General features: G+C 40.2%; 1 protein-coding gene across 1 annotated transcript in view; it reads right to left on the bottom strand.

Annotated features, from left to right (window-relative positions):
* The window catches only part of TNIK (TRAF2 and NCK interacting kinase), a 350683-nt gene that overhangs the window by 52247 nt on the left and 274781 nt on the right, over window positions 1–23655 (bottom strand). Inside the window, exons 15-17 of the mRNA XM_032225673.1 lie at window positions 13048–13212; window positions 9664–9903; window positions 2023–2129 (exon numbers count right to left, since the gene is read on the bottom strand). Coding sequence (XP_032081564.1) covers window positions 2023–2129; window positions 9664–9903; window positions 13048–13212 — 512 coding nt within the window. The remainder of the gene's footprint in view (window positions 1–2022; window positions 2130–9663; window positions 9904–13047; window positions 13213–23655) is intronic.

The raw sequence follows: 23655 nt of genomic DNA on the forward strand, positions 1-23655 counted from the left end.
AAGGCAGTTATAGAAGATGAAACATTTCTATGCCTGAGTACAACACAAATATTTTCAGACTGGTTGCTCCTAGATTCGGAATTTTAGATGCAGTTATGAGTGAGGTTTCCTAGGGAAAATCCACAATTTGCTGCCTTTTTGAGCAAATCTTTCAATCTTCTACTTAGACAGGGTTTGTTGTACATTGCGGTGCTCAAAAAAAGAGTCTTGGGGTTATGGCCGCTTTGTATTTTATTACTGCAATAGGATCTGCAGCATGACGCAAAACACAAACTAATTGAAGAAAGAGCAAGAACTCCTAGATCCAAGACTTACATCCTTTTAGGCAAAGGTTGCTGCTATTGTACGCCAGAAAGGACATTTGAAATATTGTGGAGATGAATGCTTGCCAAAGCCTTAAATAAATCTTAGCTATTTCCTATCAATCCTCTAGCTCTTAATGCATTAGTTTAGTTAAATCAGATTAAATCCTGATTTATCAAGAGCTGAAATAAGTAAGATCTATTGCCCAGCATAATATGAAATATAAAAATAACATCTAAATCTAAATCTAAATCCATCCATCCATCCATCCATCCATCCATCCATCCATCCATCCATCCATCCATCCATCCATCCATCTGAAATATAAATAAATAATCTACTCTGAAAGGCAGTGGATCCCCAGAATTTCAGGAAATATCTGAAAAGGTGCTGGGCAAGATATGAACAGTACCAGAGGAGATGCAAAAAAGGGACAATTAAAAGACTGCACCAACTGGGGTTTTTGAACTCAAGATGAACCGAAGGGAAGAGGAGCTAATCGATGCTACTATGGAGACCAATAGGTTTCCGCCCCCCCCCCATTTCACAATATAGTTATCTGCTAAAATTACACATAGGAAGATTTGGGATTGTCAAATTTGCTTCCATCAGCTACTGTGATGGACCACTAGCTTAGGCAGCTTTTAGGGGAAACCAGACAAAATCGTGGAGAGGACTATCAGTAGTTGCTTGTTTTGATAACCCAATATCACAATATCACTTCCTTGAACACAGGTAGTGAACAAGTAACTGGTATCTTAAATATCAGATGCTAGGAAGCAACAGTGGGAACAGGGCTATCACAATTTTATGATGATTTATGAGCCTCCCAAATACATCTGGTTACCTGTTTATGGCACAACACTGAGCTTGATGGGATCTTGCTCGAACCAGCCAGGCTCTTTCCATGTACCGTATTTTTCGGAGTATAAGATGCACAAGGATTTTGAAGAGGCAAATTAAAAAAAAAGTTTTTGCACTCTGCAGACCTCCCCAAAACAACCCGTTTTTTGCGAAGACGGGCCCATTTTTTACCAAAAAAAAGTACATGCATAGCCTTTAGGAGGCTTGTAGAGTGCTCCTGGGGGCTGGGGGGGGGGAGCCAAAAATGAGCAAAAAAACAGCCTGTTTTTTTTGTAAAAAATAAAAGGGCATGCATAGCCTTTAGGAAGCTTATAGTGCTCCTGGGGGCTGGAAGGGGCACAAACGAGCAAAAAATGGCCCATTTTCCGCTCATTTTTGCCCTCCCCAGCCCCCAGGAGCACTCTTGAAGCCTCCTAAAGGCTATGCATGGCCATTTTGTCGAAGGGAGGGGGGTTGGGAGGCCAAAAATGATGTATTCAGTGTATAAGACGCACCCAGATTTTCAGCTTCTTTTTTTGAGGGAAAAAGGTGCGTCTTATACTCCAAAAATACGGTATGTGTCCATTATGTTCATGCTCCTTTGAGATTTTTTTAAACTAAAGATGGCAGGGACAGGACTTCCATGCAAAATCTGTGCTCTCCCACATGCCTCTCTCCTTGTGCACCACTATTCAACACTATCTGAATAAGGTAAGAGGTTCTCTTAATGTGTTACGATCCTCTTAGCCACATCTCAAAGAGGGTTGGGGAAAGGAAATAAGACTTTCTTACTCCACAGAACATTCAGCTGTGTCTCTTTTCTAAATCTAGCGCTTCAGGTGTAGGGACAGTAAGTTTTTTCTTGGTTGGCATTACCTTGCTCTTATGGGCTGTGATCCGAGTCGAGGTCCTAGAGCATTCCCATTCCCAGGTGAGTTCTTCCGAGCTAATGCAGGTGAAATGGAAGTAGTTCGTTGAGGCACCTGTAAGAAAACCCAAAGCTTGCTGGCTACTGAAGTTCTGCTGCCAGAAGTACAATGAGACAATTCGCTGTGGCCAACTCGCTGTGGCCAACTTACCATTGCCAACTCGCCGGGGGACAATTGCCACAGGACAATTGAACAATCCAATTTAATTACTTAAAAGAAATAACAATTATTTTAATTTTTGTCATGCACATTTCGTTTTCTCCCTCCTTTTGCACCCTTTCTTGAGTGATTCTATTCCATTGTTTCTTTGATATTAGTGTAACTCTTGTCCCACAATGAGTTGTCCCACGCAAGTTATCCTGCAGCGAGTTGGCTGTGGCAAGTTGGCCATGTCAAATTGTCAATAGACCCTCCCGGATTTGTCCAACATATTACAGGGAATGACTGACCACCAGGTTAGGCAAATTTGCCAGTGAAATGCCCTCTAATTTCTTCTGGAAAGATAGAACTATTTTTTTTTTCAGTGAAGCAATTATAAACTGCACTTGGGTGTTTTCACAGCACCTTGTTAGGAGGGAAAATAGCATATCTGAAATGCATTCATTTTAACTCCATAGGGTAACTTACTTGTTTCAATCAAGGCTTGATGTTGCTACACCAATATATGATTTGCAGAAAGTCATATATGGGAACTAAAAGTTCCCAGATTTTTGGAGAACTGTCCTACTGTGTCCCACAGAAACCGTGAGAACATTCATTTTTTATCAGAAGCCAGGAATTTTCTTTGAGAGCTTGAGGTGGTTTACACTGGGGGGACTTTCTTTTCTTTTATCCCTATAGCAAGAACTCAGGAAAATGAGTTGGGTTGAGAGTCCACAAGTGGCCTGCAGTCATCCAGTGTGCTTCCATGATTGAGTGGGAACTAGAATCTGGATCTTCTGAGTCCGGGTCAAGGACATATTACATTACAATGACATTAATGATGATAGTAAGGTAAAGGTAAAAGTTCCCCTCGTACATATGTGCTAGTCATTCCCGACTCTAGGGGGTGGTGCTCATCTCCCTTTCAAAGCCGAAGAGCATCGCTGTCCAAAGAAGTCTCTGTGGTCATGTGGCCGGCATGACTAAATGCAGAAGGCAAACGGAACACTGTTATCTTCCCACCAAAGATGGTTTCTATTTTTCTACTTGCATTTTTTACATGCTTTCAAACTGCTAGGTTGGCAGAAACTGAGACAAGTAATGGGAGCTCACTCCATTACGCGGCACTAGGGATTTGCACCGCCAACCTTTCTGATCGACAAGCTCAGCATCTTAGCCACTGAGCCACAGCGTCCCTCGACGATGATGATAGCATTTTGTTATTATAATGAGACATTGACTGCAGAGTAGAAGTTCAGCAACACTATTGATTTTAACGTTAGCCTGGGGATTAAGAGCCCCTGGAAGATTCTAACAGTCGCTAACTCAAAACAAGACATAAAAAAATTCAATGGAGCATTAGCATGATAGGCCATACAAATACGGTAATAAGAAGCAATGCGTAGATGAGAATATCAAGACGTTACGGCCCTATATATGTATTTGCCCTTGCATTATTTCAAGCCAGATAATTGGTTCATCTAGATCGGTACTGTCTATCCCCAGTGTGGGGAAATCAGCCTTCCAAATATTATTGGATCTTGGGTCTCAACGGTACAGCCAAGCAAAGTCGTGGGTGATGGGAACTGTAGTTCCCCATCAGAGTTGGAGGAAAGGGTTTGGGTTTCTTTTGCTGCCACTCAGTTTTTAATCACCTTTTTCTTTCCATATCTACTAGAGATGCCCAGGACTGAACTTGGGATCTTCTCCATAAAAAGTATGTCTGAAATACAGCCCATTCCCAAAGCAAGCATAAAGTAGCTTGTTTAGCAATGGCCTTGTTGAAAGAGAGAAAGACATTGTGAATATACAAATACTTGATGATTATTTACACAAATGTTTATGGGAGGTAGATTTGACTATTATATACACATTCCGATTTTTAATTATGCACAGATGTTCCTGTGATGGTTTGTGATCTCAAACATCAAATCATTTCTGAACTGGTCTGAAGAGAAACACGGTTCCAGGGTTATGGCTATCTAAAATGTGATAAAATGGAAGAGAGTTCTGTGTAGTGAATGTTGTATAATAGGCACATACTTTTAACTGTAACCTTGGTGGATTTTGCTGCTGAACTGATGAAGAATGTGTTGTTATTATTAGTGGTGATAGTAATAATGGAACAATAATATTTTTTTTATAATCCTTCTACTTACAGAAAACCTTGAGGCAATTTTCCATAACCATATCATTAAGGTAGAAAATAAAATAAAATAAAATGGAGTAAGAACACAGGAAAAAAAAAATCCTTTAAATGGAATGTTAGGCAGAGTTAGTGATAAGGATGTCGATGGAAAAAGTTATGTGTGTGGCTTTTTTAAAAGAGAAGTGAGAAACATGGCATTGTTGGGGCAGGTGGAACACAGAAAGATAGGATATGCCATAGCACCGGTGCCACAAAAGGCGAAATCTTCTGTGCCACCATCAGAGAGACCCGTGATGGTGAACTTATGGCACATGTGCCATAGGTGGCACACAGAGCCCTCTCTGCGTGCATGCGAGCCATTGCCCCAGCTCAGCTTCACCACGCATGCACGCGTGCCTCCTGCTGTCCAGCTGATTTTTTCGGGTCTCTGCCATGCATACGGGATATGCACGCACATGTGCGGAGGGGGTCATGTGTGCATGCACCGGGGGTTGTTTGTGTACGTGAGGGTGGCCTGGGGGAGCATGGGAGGCTGCAGCACGCCCCCTCCCCAGTGTCCCATTTTTGGTCCCAGGAGGCTGCAGGGAGGCCTGCTAGGCCCAAAATGGGGCGCATGGGGTGGTGGTGTCACAAATGTATGTGTGGGGAGAGGGGAAAGCGAGGAGAGTCATGCACACATCTAGGTGGGGTAAACAGGGGGTGGTGGTGTGCGCATTGCATTATGGGCATGGGCACGTGCTTTCGGCACATGAGGACAAAAAGGTTAGCCGTTGCTGAGGCAGACTATAGGGCCTTTTCTTGTGTTTCCAATATGTGAACATTTTTCTAGTGCTTCCATTAAGGGGCGTTTTCGAATGCTTCCAACGTGTTCAATGCAATCACTTTGCAGATGAAATGGAGTATTTCACGAATAATGTCACACACAGAGGATTTCAACATGAAATCTTTTGCCCACTCTTCATGGATAAAAGTTTTACAAATAACCTGGTCCTGAAGGTGCTTTTTCAAACGGCAACTGGACTTTTATTTTTCCATGAAGACCTTTCGGTTTCCTTAAAGACTGAAGGCGCTTCTTGGATGAGAATTGAAATGTCTTCAAGGAAAAATAAAGTCCAGTTGCCTTTTGAAAAAGCACCTTTGGCACAACTATGACTTGAATGACTGATAATCTCCATGGACAACCCAGTTCTAACTGCGTGTAATTGTATTCGAAAAGAATAAACTATATAACTATTTTGCCTCTCTCCTTCATGTGAATAATTCATTTTCAGTGTTAATCTCGGGGAATTAAAAATTTGTTGATGTCACTGCTCAAGCAATTTAACACATTACCCATAGGTTATGGTTCTAAAATGCAGTTAACCGAGAGCCCCATCTCTTAAGCTGGTTGGAGATCTCTCTGTGGTCATCTTATTGGCCAATTACCTAATCACAAAGACAATCCCGAATTCAAGACGGCTTTCTCCCTTTAAGATTGGACACAAAAACGTTGCTTGTTTTCTTCACCATTGTTCCTGGGGAATCTAAGGTGACCTCATTTTGAAAATAAATTATCGGGAGGGGAGGGGAGAAATTCCTAATCTTTCTCGGTAAACATTGTATAAATTATTCATGACACCGGTGTAATTTTTTTTCTCTGGGGGGAAAAATATACAAGGAACATCTCTGCATTTCATCGATCAGCTATTTGTTTTTTCCTTTATTTTCATATTTGTGCAATCCAAGATTCAGCATGAAAGAGAGACTATTTTTTTTATAAGAGCCTTAAAGAAAACAAAGCAGTATCTGCATTAGTAGTTTGGAACAGAGCCTTAGATTGCAACCTAATAGTCATTTCCTTAGGAGAAAGTCCCATGTATTTCGGTGGGACTTAATTCTAAGTAGGTGACTATGGAAAGGCATTAATTAAAGAGCAACTGCTGCCATCAAATCGTGAGAGCATTAAGATTCTGGAGCGTTTGTGCAATATTCTAACTAATATTGATTATATCTGGAGGCATGATGTCAGCCTGGAAAGCTTACAGGTTTGATCCAGTATGGCAAGTTTTGTGCTTACTGCAGATTTCTTTTCTAAATGCAAAGCCGGGAGTGAGAGAAGGGAAGGGAAGCCAAAAGACAGACATGCCACATCCTCTGCAACATTGTTTTAACAGCCTTTTATATTATATGTCAGCTCGCACAGCATATTGATCTCATGCATATATATATTTAACGGCTTGATGCTGTAACCTGGAATGCCGTAGCCAAAATAATGCTGGGGAATGCTATAAGGATTTTGGCTCAGAGTGAGATCTTATTCCAGATTCCATGCAGCAATCGTTGGTTTTGATGTCTGCTTCTTGCCTTGGCTGGTATATTCCTGTAAGAGGTTCTAACACACACATCCCAGTGTAGCTCATATCTAGAACAGAGTAACAGAGTTGGAAGGGACCTTGGAGGTCTTCTAGTCCACCCCCTGCCTAGACAGGAAACCCTACACCACTTCAGACAAATGGCTATCCAACATCTTCTTAGAGACTTCCAGTGTTGGGGCATTCTCAGCTTCTGGAGGCAAGCTGTTCCACTGATTAATTGTTCTAACTGTCAGGAAATTTCTCCTCAGTTCTAAGTTGCTTCTCTCCTTGATTAGTTTCCACCCATTGCTTCTGGTTCTGCCCTCAGGTGCCTTGGAAAATAGTTTGACTCCCTCTTCTTTGTGGCAGCCTCTGAGATATTGGAAGACTGCTATCATGTCTCCCCCCTAGTCCTTCTTTTCATTGAACTAGACATACCCAGTTCCTGCAACCGTTCTTCATATGTTTTAGCCTCCAGGCCCCTAATCATCTTTGTTGCTCTTCTCTGCACTTTTTCTAGAATCTCCAAATCTTTTTTACATCGTAGCGACCAAAACTGAATGCAGTATTCCAAGTGTGGCCTTACCAAGGCATTATAAAGCGGTATTAACACTTCACGTGATCTTGATTCCATCCCTCTGATAGAATCCCCCTTGATTCTATCTCTAGGATCATTTGATTAAAGGCAGAACAGGAAATCCAGCCAAACATTCTTATATTCTATGTAGGTAAGAAAACAACTTGTACAGGTAGTCCTCAACTTACGACAGTTCATTTAGTGACCATTCAAAGTTACAACGGCACTGTGACAGGGGCTGCCACAAAGAAAAGGGTGTCAACCTATTCTCCAAAGTATCTGAGGGCAGGACAAGAAGCAATGGGTGGAAACTAATCAAGGGGAGAAGCAACTTCGAACTAAGAAGAAATTTCCTGACAGTTAGAACAATTAATCAGTGGAACAACTTGCCTCCAGTAGTTGAGAATGCCCCAACACTGGAAGTCTTTAAGAAGATGTTGGATAGCCATTTGTCTGAAGTGGTGTAGGGTTTTCAGCCTGAGCATGTGGTTGGACTAGAAGACCTCCAAGGTCCCTTCCAACTCTGTTATTCCATTCTAAAAGTAACATGACTTTTTTCCCACACTTGCAACCATTGCAGCATCCCTATGGTCATGTGATGAACATTCAGGTGCTCAGCAACTGGTTCATATATATATGGCGGTTTCAATGTCCCGGGATCATGTGATCTCCTTTTGTGAACTTTTGACCTGCAAAGTCAATGGGGAAGCCAGATTCCCTTACAACAGTGTTACTAACTTAACAACTGCATTGATTCACTTAACAGCTGTGGCAAGACAAGTCGTAAAATGGGGACATAATAATTCGCTTAACAAATGCCTCACTTAGTGACAGAAATTTTGAGTCCAGTTGTGGTCGTAAGTCGAAGACTTCCTGTACTAGAACACATTTGAGGATGGGCTGTCTCCCTACAGCTGGTAAGCCTAGCTAACTTTTATTATTTGTATAACATGTTATATGCCTTTCGTTCTTATGGGTATGAGGGCCTGTCCAGAATAATTTTGGGTTCATATTAGGGAAGTTATGGGGGGGGGGGGAGGACTTTTCTATGAGCCTCTTTGCCTATTTTCAGAAGATATGACTACTATTAGAGGAGGTCAGGCGGTGCCTCCAGATTGAAAACTTCATGGCTTTGGCCATTATAGTTTAAAAACTGGATTAATATACATCTCTAACAGGTAGTCAATAGCTACCAATGGATTTCTTTAACTATGCAGTGGACTCGTGCCAAGAAGCTATGGAAAATCAAGGAATTTTTATTTGGTTTTATCCAGATCATTACATTTGCCTCATAACCTGAGGTCATAAGGTTGCACATCACGCTAAAATATCTTCTGGAGTCTATTCCGCTGCAATTAGACTAAAAGAGATCATTATTAATTGCAATATAAAGTGGGGATATTATATATTGATTCTGATTATAATTACACCGAAACGGAAAACCAATTAAGTTTTCATATGGCCCCATTAACTACTTTTTGGAAAGTGGCTCTGATGTGGTATTTAACAAAAACCGAGGATGCTTCTTAGCTGCAGGAAATTAGCATTGTATTTGCTGGATGAATTTCCTCTTTGGCAGAAACTCTGGGGGCAAGCTACTCCGTCTCAGTGGCTTCTTCATGTTTTAAACTGGATTGACTGTGCTTTTGTTTTCAAAGTATTTGTTTTATCGCAAGTAAAGTGAAGAGTCTTTGGATTTTGTCTGTATATAAATGGAATGAATGAATGGACGAATGAATGGAGTAGTGAGCTGCTGGGGACTACGTTTACCAGATCTGGTTTGAAAAAAAAAAGCGAAAGCAAAACCTGGCAACCACTTCAGAGTAGCAATTATATAGTTTATGCATAGTCGCTCCTTGCTGCCCTCTAGCAGGCAATAGCAGTAGCACTTAGACTTATATACCGCTTCATAGTGCTTTTACAGCCCTCTCTAAGCGGTTTACAGAGTCAGCATATTGCCCACAACAATCTGGGTCCTCATTTTACCCACCTTGGAAGGATGGAAGGCTGAATGAATCTTGAGCCTGGTGAGATTCGATCTGCCGAACTGCAGCTAGCAGTCAGCTGAAGTAGCCTGCAGTACAGCACTCTAACCACTGCGCCACCATAGCATCCGGACGTTGGCAGCTCAAACTGGCTAGTTCTACTGGAGGCCGAACCTGGTACCCTTTTGTCGTCTATCACAGAGTTATTACAGTTACTGCCCTCAAAGGAATTTGAAGCCTGTCCTGAAGTATTAATGCATTTGGACGTTAAAATGCAGGAGTCACCAGGGCCATACTGGGATAGAGCCCCTGCTAAGATTTGCAGCGCTGTTCACGAAGTCTAAGCTATTTCCTATTCCGAATTTTGCAACTTAGCATGATTCCTTTTTTAATTTTTTTTTACCTTTGGTGGAATGTCTTCTTCCTGTCGTAACCAAGAACTTCGATCAAACTTTTCAACACGAGGGGGGAGAGGAGGCTTTTCGGAAGTGGGGTCCGAGTTCTGCCTTGGCATCTCAGTGCGGTGAGAGGTCACCGTTAGGGCTTCCTGCAACCCAGCCATTCCCTTTGTGGGTTGTTCATGCAGTGACTGAGAGGCAGGCAAGGAAGGTCCCTGGGATTTCACACTGACCAGATGTGGAATCTACGCACCAAGTTAAAACAAAGTCATAAGTATCAAGTGGGAAAAAAAAAGTTATTAAAAAGAGTATAACGAAGCATGTTTTTTTTTTAAAAAAAAATATTTGTTTCCCCAATTTTTATTTTAGTTTCGTTTTAGTTTTTTAAAAATGAATTTGATTTAAAAAAAAAATGAAATTCAGATCTTTCAATAATAAGTGGATGAAGGTCAGGAAATGCCAAAGATGAGATTCCTTATTCGGCCTGAATTCTGTTCCTCTAAGAACATCTGTTAAAGCATAGGCTTTTTTTAGTTATATGATAATGTGTTATTTATGAAATGATGTTAAGAAAATTACGTATGAGATGTTTGTTTCGTTTGGCATGGTCTATGATATCCAGAAACAAAGGAAACTTGATTTTTCCATAATGATTGTTATTTCCACCCATTGGGTTGGTATGTCAGATCCATGGTGTTCGGCTTCTTTATTTTAAAAGAACATTTCAAAAAGTGGAGTGGCTGTTTTCAGGTGTTTCAGGTGAGTTGTCAAAAAGTGTAATGCTTTCTGCATTTACACTACTATAAAATTATAATGATTAGGAATCATGTGCAGAAATGCAGGTGGCTCCTCATTTGGGTTGCACTGAGTTGCCAAAATAGAAATAGGAAAAAGTAACTTTGCAATTGGTTTGATAGCTACAAGAGGAAATAAAAGGAAAATCGTGAATCTAAATATCATTTGGACAGACACAGGTCACGTTGTCATTAAATCTTAGTTTGTCTGATCCATGATATCCTCACCATACCAGCTGGTATGCCATAAATCCTTACCAACAATTGTTCGGACAAGAAGGAAAAACCAAAACTCCAAAGGACCTCATAATTTTGTTTGCTGTATTCAGTTGCTTATTTATACCTCCTGTAAGATATTAAATTCTAAATATTATTTTAGGGGCAAAGTGTGGCGGACTCTCCAACTAGACTAGAGGGAGGCGTTAAGCAGGGATCGAGCTTAGAATCCTTGCACTGCAGAAAGCGGCACAGATCCGACTTCCCCGAGAATCCCCGAAGCCTTATCTCACCATTCACAAGACAATGCATTCAATCTGGCAAGATTCTTGTAACAATGGGACTAACAGTAAAGCTTTTGTTTGAAACTATTCACGACATGCGCCTGACCCAAAGGGGGCTTGGACACTATGTATTTCCCTTAGTTTTAACACAAACACACAATTTCCATGCTGTAAATGACATATGCCAGCTAAAAAAGATGCGGGGGAAAAAAGCAAGTATATAAACAAACAAAGAAAAAGCTTGGCCAATATTTTGTTTTACTTTAACTGGAAGAATGGGTCACAAGCGAGCGAGAAGAATTGCCATCCTGGACCAAAGCAGCATTTTATATGTTATCTTCTCATTTTTCTTTCATGGAAACCACTGGTTTATCACCCTGTAAGCAAGCTGACTAACATAGGAGCATGTGGGGTGTTTTTTTTTTTTTTTTTTGCACAATTGAAGGAGAAAAAAGAATGATCTGGAGTGGAACTGATGATGAGATTATGAATGGAACCATGGAAATGCAAAGACAAATACGGTACTATTAATTTCACTCATATTACCAAGAATCGAAGGAGGCAGCAAAGCCAAATTCGCTCCAGAGAAGATTCTCTGGATCTCCATCAAATATGCTGATACCTTGCAGTATATACTTCCATTATGTCACATTCACAATTTAGTTAAATATGTATTATGCAAATGTGTTCACATATATAATTCTGTGGCGGTTTGGAGCATGTGACAAACACATCCCAGAATAGCTTCACAGGAACTGGGCTTTTAAAATAATAATGAAATCTACCGTATGTTATTTGAACGAGACATTCCTTTTTTTTTTTCCATGCATGCCACTGCTTATCCCAAAAGAGAAAAAGACAAGACACAATTCCACATTACCTGGAAACACCATTTAAATATTTATCATAATTCCTGGAGCATGTTTCCTTACGGCTTGACTTTTGACCCCTCTCCCAAAGAGCAAGGTTAAGAGCAGATTGATACATTTTTCATTGCCCCCACCCTAAAGTTAGCTCAACGTTTATTTGACTGTCTAAAATAACAAGTGATCACAAGGTTTGACCCACGTTACCTCCCTATCTTGCCTACAAGTTCTCTTTCCAGCCCATTATGACTTCCCCACTGTTATTTCTGGTCACTAAGCCATCCAAAAATTTCCATTGCTACTGCTTTTTTTCCTAAAGGCCAATGGAGACAAGAAGCCCAGATGAAATCTGCTGTCTCAAAAGCAGCTCCATGGATTACATTTTCTTCCAGGAAAGCAAGGAATACATGCAACTTCATCGGGACTTGCACATCTTATTCATCAGCCTCCTCAAATAGCACTTTCATGAACATCTCTTAGGACAGAATGACCTCGAACAATGGACAGACGCCTACTGTACTTCAATAACAGGATGAGTAAAAATCCCTAATTTTATTTTCATTATAATTCCCTATCCAGAGGACAATATGGTGGTTGTGACAGCTAGGCCACATTTTTTTAAACAAATTTTCTTCTCAGATAAGGGGACGAGGAGAAAAGAGACCATTGGCCCGTAATGGCGAACCAATGGCACGTGTGTCAGAATTGTCACGCAAAGCCATCTCTCCGGGCACACGAGCCGCTGCCCGTTGCTCTTCCGGGTTCCGGCACATTGTAAAGCTGGTCTTCACATGTGCAAGAGCACCAGAAACTGGGAAACCAAATGGCCATTGCGCACGCGTGCACCGGAAAGATGTTCTTCCAGTTTCTGGCACACGCATGCGCAATGGCCACCTGGTCTTCCGGTTTCTGGTGCATGCACATGTCGGAAACTGGTAGAACATCTTCCTGGCACGCGCATGCACACCGGATGGCTGCTCTTTTGGTCTCGGGCACAGGTTTTGGCACAGTGCCAAAAAAGTTTGCCAACACTGCCATTGGCAGTGGAACTGAATTATCCATGACAAACTACATGCAGAATTTGACTGCGTTGTTCTGAAATGTTAAGGCTTGTTGAACAGGGTAATTGTTTAGAGATGACATTACCTTTGATGAGAATAATCTGTCACATTCTTGTCTGAGCTGTATCTGAGAAGCAAAGAACAGGAGGCTTTACTAAGACACCATACCTGTGGATCCACTGATCGCAACATGGGTGGTGTCCGAGCAGGCTGCACCCCGCTAATACTAAAGGATTCTGATCGAGGTGGAAGGTTTGGGTCAGAAATTCTGTTGGCCACCTTGTGAGGCATGGCTGGGGAACTTTGCCGGTTAAGTCTGGAACGTTCTTCAACCTGGAGCAAGAAGAGAAAAGGGAGCTGTGAATTCAAGTTGTCTGAAGGCCGTGTCCATAATACACTCTGAAACCGGTAGAGCCATTTTCTCAGTCTGTATTCCCAATCAGCCATTCCAAAGACCAAAATAATCCCAGCTAATTATGAATGGTGGCTACACTAGAGGACTTTCATATTAATAAATAACACCGTAAAATTAGTTACGGTGGTTCAGTTTAGGAACTTTGTTCAAGTCTAATTCCACCTCTTGTCATATAAATAAATAGTCAATCAGCTCAATTTAAATGGCTTCCTAATAATCAGTAAGAAGGCTAAAGTGTAGACTGAACAGATTGTAACTCAGTAAACAGCAGTCAACTGAAAGTGACAAAAAGCAACAAGTAAATAGCATTTAGCAATAGCACTTAGACTTATATACCACTTCATAGTGCTTAACAGCCCTCTCTAAGCGGTTTACAGAGTCAGCCTATGGCCCCCAACAATCTGGGTCCACATTTTACTGACCTCAGAAGGTTAGAAGGCTGAGTCAACCTTGAGCCTGGTGAGATTCGATCTGCCCAACTGCTGGCAGCCAGTGATCAGCAGAAGTAGCCTGCAGAACTGCACTCTAACCATTGCGCCTCTGGCATATATGCATATAAAAAACAGGCTGCAGGACAAATTTCCAACACCTTTTAATCTATTTTTCCCCTTGCCTTGGCAGAAGTTAATCCAAATATATATGTATCCTCATATGAAAGTCCTTTTTTAAAAGAAAGGTAACATAATCAATTATTTTATTTTTATGGATTTGGCTCCAAATGTGCTTTGTGGGTATATTTATTTAGCAGGCTATATTTTAGGCGTTGACTTTTTAAAATGGCTATACAGGTTTTGTACATTTTTCTACACACCTTGATATAGCAGCCCTCCAGAACTTGCCCAAGCAGACAGACAGTATTTACCGTTCTCCAGAAGATTATAAATCAAAAGCAAGAAAATTCATTTTTATGCCAGATTATACCAGCTGTGATCATAGATTCCTGCCATTCATAAATTTCATCTTTGGGAAATTCCCTGCTCTGAATCCAGCAGCAGAAAGAAGAAAAGAAAACCCCACGAAAGAGCAACAGGTAAAGATGATGCAAAAACGCAGAACAGACTTATCCGTCTCCCCTCCTTGGTGGCTTTTGTGATCCCGAGGACTTTAGAGAGATGGGACTGCATACGTAGCATAATGAAACCAAGAAGCAACTTACTGGATACACGTACAACAAACAGCTTTTGGTTTCCAAAAAAGCAAGTACAGCAATAAGAAGGCAAGGCCAGAAGATAACATCCAACCCAAGAAAAGGAGATTCCCAAACTTTACATCAAGGCAGATTAAAACATGGCCCATGTACCAAGATAAAAGAGCAGTAAAGGTTGCTGGAGGTTCAAAGCATTTTTTCCTCAATTACAGAATTTCTGCATGATCTGTTGTTCCAGTCATACCTCCTACCAAGGAGACTGTAATGATCATCCATTGTTCTGGTATAATACATGGACCACGGGAAGTTGCTGAAACCTGACTTACAACACTGGTCCATCTACTTCTGAATTATCTAAACTGACTGGTTTTGGTAGGAATCTTTCCTAACCCGAGCTAGAAAATCTTGGAACTATGTACGTCCCTAATCTAGGAAGAGATGCATCCCAATGGCTAAACTCAAAGATGGCATATCCTGAATCGAGAATTACACAGAAATGCCAAAGGGAGCCTTTACACATGTTAAAGTAGTGTAAAGTTTAAGTACAAAGTTTCAGCAGTAAAGCTTTGAGAAACCCTAATTTAGAGGCTCTCGAATTCTTGGATTACCACTTGAGTTCCAAAGAGGTGTTTGATCTCTTTTGAAGCCACGAGTATCAAAACAAATGTTAAAATGCTTTCAGGAAGAAATGGCAACGATACACTCTTATTAACATATGTAATAATTAACAGAGCTAGAATCCAGTGGGAGATCTTGATTAAAAGAATTATGCCAACAATAAAACTCTTCCAGACAAAATATAATGGCAGATTTGAATCAACTGTGAATGATAATCAGCAAAGTTTTAATTTGTTGGATAACTGCATTTAAAAAAATTGTTTTAACAGACCCTCACCATCACCAATGGACTGCTTACCAACCTTCAGTGGTGCTCTTAGTCTGACAATGCTATAAAACAGGTTCACAAGATAAAACAAGGTCTAGGCAGATATGACCATGATGTTCAGTTATCCTTAGGATGCCAAATGCAGGACAGTGTGATTGTGGGCTGTTTTGCAACTGCCTAGTTGCCTTTGTTTCACTCAGAAAAGTAGTGGAAGAACTCTTCTTTGAAAAAAAAATGAGCCAAGAGGTAATGGTTCTTCTTTCCAAAAAGACTCATTCTCCCCTTTCTGTGAAATAGCAATAGCACTTAGACTTATATACCGCTTCACAATGCTTTCCAGCCCCTCTCTAAGCGGTTTACAGGGTTAGCATATTGCCCCCAACAATCTGGGTTCTCATTTTACCCACCTCGGAAGGATGGAAGCCTGAATCAACCTTAAGTCTAGTGAGATTCTGCTAAATTGCAGTCAGCAGAAGTAGCCTGCAGTACTGCACTCTAACCACTGTGCCACCACAGCTCTTGGTGGCACCAAACCAAGAAGAATAGGTTTTAAAAGGGTGGGAATTGGAGAGGACAAAGCAAGAACATATTGCTTATAATGTCCTATATTCAATGCCCTGGCCACTCTCTCTCGCGCGCTTAACAATAAACCCAATTGCAGAAGTATGAATAACAACCTCCACAACTCCATCCTTCCCTTCCACCACCCAACCTTCTAATCCTGAACAGACCGTCCTAATAAAAGGAAATACATTACTTAATTTTGCAAATAATAATTATAATATCTGTACATGGTTGACATGGCTTTATACTGCAATATCTGAGCCAGCAAGCAGCTCCAAATGTTGTTTGATCCTATAGCAATTATGTTTGCTTGTTTGTTTTTAACTTCAATTCTTGTTTGCCATCCTCCAAATGACCATAAAGCAGTTGACTAAGCTGCCAAAATAATTCAAGCCCACTGAGTATTTTCTCCAGTCCCCGAGGAAATAAAGCAGTGCATTCTGGGATGTAATCCAATCATTAAATATCAGGCCGAACCACCCCTGGCAGAAAACTGAGACAGAATATCAAGATTAAAACAGCCCACGAACTAGGATGTCGTCACCAAACTTTCAAGCACTTTTGTTATTAAACAGGCTTGATGTGGTACAATGCTTTCAATAATTAAATCAGCTTTCAAGTGAGCAATATTTATGATAAAGGAAGGTAGACTGATCTGGAAGGTGCTTTTCTCCTATATGGCTTAATAAAGGCAACTTGATAAGACAGAATCCTTTATTCCTTTGTGCAGAGTGCTGTTTTTTTTTTGAGAAATCTACTCAAATTCACTAAACACCCTGTTTTCCCAAAAATAAGACCTCCCCAGATAATAAGTCCAATTTGGGTTTTGAGCGCATGTGCTAAAATAAGCCCTCCCCCAAATATAAGCCCTCCTAAAATATTTAAATGCATGCGCAGCCGGTTCACGCCATTTCCTCTGGTTGCTTGCCGCGCAAACAACACGAGATGAGGTGAGGCTGGAGGGGGGGAAATGGAGGGGGACCCCATATGCCCTTACCTAACGGCTGCTCCTCCAACCCTAACCACCACGCTCCTTCGGTCATGTTAATGGATGCCACAAAAAGAGTGGCAGGTCCATGCTAATGGATGCCACAAAAAGAGCGGCAGAGCCAAGGTGGCGCAGTGGTTAAATGCAGCACTGCAGGCTACTGCTAGATCAGCAGTTCAGCGGTTCAAATCTCACCGGCTCAGGGTTGACTCAGCCTTCCATCCTTCCGAGGTGGGTAAAATGAGGACCCAGATTGTTGGGGGCAATATGCTGACTCTCTGTAAACCGCTTAGAGAGGGCTAAAAGCCCTATGAAGCGGTATATAAGTCTACTGCTATTGCTATTGATGCGCAGCATAGCAGCAGCTATGAGGTGACCACACTCGCTGCCTCCTGCACCTCAAAAATAATAAGACCTCCCCGAAAATAAGGTCAAGTGTTTATTTCGGCGGTCAAAAGAAAATAAGACCCTTTCTTATTTTCCGGGAAACATGGTAGATTTCCCCGGATTATTTTATGCCAAATCTCTTTGCCATTCCCAAATATGTTCACCAGGAGAACTGGAAAAGTAAACAGCAGCACTTCTTAGTATAAAACAAATTGTTATAAATTTTGTGAATACTGGATTGCCACTCACCTAACGGCAAATTTACGTCTACATGCCTCTGGGGAAGTTTGGATAAAATACTATTATTTATGCCTAAGTCAAAGATGAGGATGCAAACAGAGTCTCCCCAATTCCCTTATTGCCACCAACTGTTACAATTTGTATGAACTAAATTAAAAGTCAATGTATGCAGTCTTTTATTAATATGTCCAACCTATCATTTAAACTGTCGCGCTCTTCTGCCCAAGACAACCATCAGTCAAACACTCATTGAGACTGTACAGAAAATCCGAGAGGCAAGCTATTTTTAAGTATGAGATACACTTATACAGTATTACCTATTAACACTCCACTTTTAACAGCATTTCAGTTACACAAAGCAACACACACACTTGGGACTCGAGTTCCGAAGATCCCATTCACAACAAACTCACTGGCCTGAGTGCAGATTTTATTTCAGCTCCTCAGATCTTTACACCGACTTAAGAAAAAGCGGAAACAAATGGGTTTCATGACACCCAATACCTTTCTCCAGCATCTTGCACACTTGTCAAAGCTTTCACTGTTGTTTATAAACTTTGGTAAACAGTTGAACAAACCACACTTTGGAGTAAAAGCAGTTGAACTTTTATTTAAGCTGTAATTAGTCTTAGCAGCAATGGGAATATATACAAAGGTTTCCCAACTCCCTCACTGCCACCAATTGTTAAAAAGAAAAAGCGTTTTACAATCTGAATTCAAAGTTATGCCGCCTCTTCTATTAACATCGTCAACCAATCCTTTAAAATAAGCACTTGATTTTTCTTTTAATTAGATTCGAGCATGCATGGAATATAAAACAGCCCACCTTTCCTGGACAACCTTGCCCACAAAAAGATTTCTTCATTCAAGGAATGAAAAGAACTTTGGGGGGAAAATACATCTTCATTTTGGAGACCCCCGAGAAAAGAAAGATCCCAGCAGCAGCCAGATATGAAGCATGTCAGATTACAGACAACAAAAGCTTTACTTTTTCATATCCTCCCACGATAGCAGCTAATTGAAGCTGCAACTAGTGTTTGATAAGCATAAGAATATTTGGGGTCTGCATGCATTCCTTTGGTTATGCTCACAAAAGGATGTGAGATCTTGAAAACTGCCCTTTAATTTAGACTGATTCATGTTTAAAATGCTTTTATTAGATTTTTTGTAGATAACGTAGAATTACACGAAATTACTTTCAGCTATTACTTTTTTCCTAGCAGAATCAAAAAAGGTGCAACCAGCTGAGAATAGCCATCCTTCCAATGCACTCCAGATTTCCCTTGTTGCCTGTGGCCCTTTTTCTGCTCTTCTATAACAGATTCATTCCCTTGCAGAAGGGTTTTAAGACAACAAGAGACATAAGGTGCCTTTGAAAGCTGACAAAATTCACTGGGCTTGTTTGGGAAGGGAAAAGAAGGGAAGGGAAGGGAAAGGATATCAAAATTTTCTTTTGGTTTGCTTTGGAATTCAGAAAATATGAACTTGAACAGCAAAAGGTATTAGTTGCATGTGTATATTTTATGGAAGGTATAGAGCATAGAATAATAGAGTTGGAAGGGCCCTCAGAGGTCTTCTAGTCCAACCCCCTGCTCAGACAGGAGGCCCTATATCATTTCAGACAAATGGTTTTCCAGGCTCTTTTTGAAAGCCTTCAGGGATGGAGCACCTACAACTTCTGAAGGCAAGCTGTCCCACTGGTTAATTGTTCTCACTGTTAGGAAATTTCTCCTTAGCTCTAGGTTGCTTCTTGTCTTGGTTAGTTTCCAGCCATTGTTTCTTCTCTTGCCTTTTGGTGCTTTGGTCAATAGTCTGACCCCCTCGTCTTTCTAGGATCCCCTCAAATATTGGAGTAGTGATATCATGCCCCCCCCTTTGTCCTTCTTTTCATTAGAAAGGAATCTTCAAAATTCTTAAGTTCTTAATTCTTAAGTATTAGTATACTATCCCAACCTTCCAACAGGAAAGGAGTTGAGAGACAGATAAACAAAGAGCAGGATAGGGAAAAAGATCCTTTGAACTTAATGTTGAAATGCTCCACCAAATCTTCAACATGTTTTGAACATACAAGGTGACCATTGAGTTTAGGGCAAACGTCAGGCTGATAATTCAGAATTATGTTTTGTTACTGGGAATTAAAGCTGAAATGTTTTTTTCCTCCTAGTAATATCTGGTTAGAAGTAAAAGACCTAAACCTACAGATTCATAATGGATTTGAAAGTCCATCAGTAGCTAACATAATGAGTCTTAAGAAAGCAGTTGAACTTTTCTATTTAAGCACTTAAATAAAATATTTTCAATATGAGTTCTAACACCTGCACTCAAAGCAAAACAGCAAAAAAAAATATAGTTTGCTTATGGAAAGTTTGATTGAAAATATCGCCTTGTATGAGTGTTAAAAATATAACAAGATTTTTATTCTTCCAAAGGACTAGAATGTGTGTCTGTATTCAAAAAAGATGGTCTTGAAATAACAAGGGTCTGCAAGTTTGTTTTTAGCAACAATATTTGGAAAAGATATATTGATAATATAAAAAGAAAATGCCAAGTACTGCATTTTTATTAGTAATAAAGCATTCATTCATTTATTAATTATTCTATTGCACTGATATCATATGGTAAGAGGGAAATTAAGGTCTGCCCCTAATATAGAAGGAAGGTATTTATACATTCAATTATTTGTTCTATATGCTGCCTTTTTATTCAGATACTGGGAGAAGATCCATGGGCAGTGACAGATTATAACATGGAAAATCTCAGAGGAATATGGTAATCTAGCTAAACTAGTTATGCAACAGCTGATGGGAGACTATGGACATGTTTAAGATAATGCAATAATGCAAAACGAAATAACCCACAAAGCATTTGGTTAGAGCTAAAAATGCTCTAACCTTATCTTATGCATTTGGATAGGACAATTTGTGAAATCCAGGGTAGAAGCTAATTGGGAAACTAAACAAAAAATCTTGGAATGGCAAATCACCTTGGCACATTGCAATGGCAAACCACTATCTTATCTTATCCCATGAAGAAAACTGTATGATTGTAAGTCAATAGAAACTAAGCTTGCTTGACTACAAGTTAAGATTTTGGCATGAAACTCTGGACAATTGCAAATTGTCTGAGGACCCAGGTTGTTGGGGGCAAGATGCTGACACTGTAAACTGCTTAGAGAGGGCTGCATAAGCACCATGAAGCGGTATATAAATCTGCTATTGCTATTACTAAAGAGCATTGCAACAAACATATTGCATTGAGCAACAAAATGATTTGAAACTATGAAATCTTAAAAAGAAGGAAAATAAAGTTATTCCTTCTTTTTAATACTTCCCCCAATTTGCACTGTATATATATTCCTTCTTGGGAACACCTAAATACAACCCTTGTTAATTTATTCTATGTTCCTCCAAAAAGAGGGAAAACATCTGCTGGATTTTTAAATTCAAATTTAACAGAAAACAGCAGATTGAGAATGAACAATTTCAAGTTCCTTTCAAAACAAGGAGCAGAATGTAGCTAGGTGACTTGGTTATTGAGTACCAAGGGAAGATTGGCAAGAGCATTTGATCATGTTTAATTAGAAACGGGATCAAATAGGAATTGATGAAACACTGGAATGCTCTTATCAAATTAAATGAGCTGAGGTTTGCCAGATGTATGCGTATAAATGAGATAAAAATATAACATGTTACGTGAAATATAATTCATGTTTAGATACTGCACTTAGGCTCCTCTACGCTAGAGGAGAGAAGAGCTGGAATATGTCTTAATAACATAAGAAATATGTTAACTATATGATAACTATAAAACTGTTTATAGTTTTGTAAGAGCGTATGTTACAAATACTCAAATGGTAAACGATAGCAGCTCAAAGCAAAATAACAACAAAAAATCCTCGCTTGATGCTATTCGTTTCAGAAATGCTATAAACTTTTGATAAACCCTAGTTATAGAATGAGAGAACATTGTAGCTTATTGGTAATACTAGGGAAATTATTGGAAGAATTTATCCAGCGGAAGTGGTTTTATGTATTCCTGTCCAGCATATTGAAGGTTAGGTGTGCTAGATGAGAGAGACATATAATTGTTCACATGCAAACCTAATGACTGTTTGGTATTTGGCATTTGTGGAGAAAGTTTGGAAGAAAACAAGGAAGAGTTAGAAAATGAACCCAGATTCACCGGCATAGCAGAACCAGAGGAATTGGCACGGGAGCCTTCAGAAGGCCAAATCGCTTCAGAGTTAGAAGAACAGGAAAGGGCATTTAAAGATACTGAGCGAGAGGAGGGAGATAAGGGTTCCATTCTGGATACATTCCACTGAGAAATTTGTGGAGAAAGATCCAGAGAAGGAACAAGAAATTGCTCTGTGTTTTTTCCTATCATTTTTCTTGGCATCTGTGCATGATGATGCCCAACAGAAATATGATGATGTTCGAAGACACTCTCTGTAGATACATGGTGCTTCTTCTTCTGGTCGTTTTGTATCTTGTGATACCTCAAGACACAGGCTGGGCTAGAAGCACTCAAATCTAGATGATCGTGCATTTTCAAGATGTTTAAAGATGGAGCACTCCTCGAAGGAGAAATAACACCTGGGTATAAATGGTTTTTCCTTCTCTTGTCTCCACTGTGCTCTTGGAAGTTCATTTTGATTTTATAAGGAGGTAATGGTGGCTTATCTCTTTCTGAAAGATGAGGAGAAGACACTGACTTGACCTCCAGCGGTTGCATCCTATCAGGGCTACATCCTTGTGATCGAGAGCCACGGAAGTGCTTCATGTTGCTGTCCTTGTTCCTTTGGTCTGGAAAACCACGCCTAGTTTCAGAGTTTAACAAAATGGGTCTTTTCTTTGGATCTTCCTGAGGACTTGGCATGGAAATTGTAATGAGAGGCAACATTGCTACTGGTCTAGTAGAAGCCAACATGCCCTTTCCTCTGTGATCTAATGCTTGTGGATCTTGTAAGCTTTGCTTACCATGCAGTTTGGAAATGTTAGGATAAGCCTTAGAGTTGGATTGAAGAATGGTGTCTTTGTGAATAAGGAAGGGCATGTGTTTGGGAATGGAACTATGGTTCTGTTTAGCTGGGATAACAGGCAGGTTATTAAAAGTTCGTTGCTGGACCTGGGAAAGTAGGATTACAGAAATTAAACTATTGAAACACACATTGTAATGAATCTCATAGACAACATGCAACTGTTCAATGTCCTGTACCATGCTCATAATACGAGATCTTCTTCACTAAGACAAGACCCAAGCTTGCTCTGAAAACCGTACTGCTTCAGAAAATCAAGGAAACTAGGTGTTCTAACTCATACTCTGACAAACAACAATGTACACATACCCCTTAACACAGAAGATATACTGTATTTTTCGGAGTATAAAACACACCTTTTCCCCCTCAAAAAAGAGGCTGAAAATCTGGGTGTGTCTTAAACACTGAATACAGAATTTTTTTGCCTCCTGAAACACCATCCCTTCACCAAAATGGCCGTGCATAGTTTGTAGGAAGCTTTCAGAGAGCTCCTGGGGGCTGGGGAGGGCAGAAATGAGCAAAAAATGGGCCATTTTTGCTCAATTTTGCCCCCCGCAGCCCCAGGAGCACTCTATAAGCTTCCTAATGCCCCCTTTTTTGACAAAAAATGGGCCTGTTTTCCCAACCTCGGTTTTTGGGAGGTTTGCAGAGTGCAAAAACTTTTTTTTTTAATTTGCCTCTTCAAAACCTTGGTGCGTCTTATACTCTGAAAAATATGGTACAGAGTTATAGTGGACCAATCTAATGACCTATTCCTACAAGTTGGTGAACTCCTTGGAAGTCAAAGAGAGAACATTAAATAAATAGCTTTCCGAATAGTGACTGGAATTCATTGGGGCCCTCTGAATGTGGATTTCCATGGACTTTTAATGAAAATGAATTGGCTTACTTATAAAATCACGTATCTCACTTTGTTTGCATTTGGAATATAAGCAGATCTAGGCAGATGATTATTTAGATGGGTTAAGTCTACAAACTATAATAAATTTAGAAAAGAGCAATATGGAACAAGACAATGACAAACCAATTTCATTTTGTGGCCCAGGAAGCTATCCAAGACATAACAGAAACTGTACCTAAATGAAAGATATTTCTTTAACTCAGCGATCCA

The sequence above is a fragment of the Thamnophis elegans genome, chromosome 10 (genome assembly GCF_009769535.1).
Source record: "Thamnophis elegans isolate rThaEle1 chromosome 10, rThaEle1.pri, whole genome shotgun sequence".
Taxonomy (NCBI): domain Eukaryota; kingdom Metazoa; phylum Chordata; class Lepidosauria; order Squamata; family Colubridae; genus Thamnophis; species Thamnophis elegans.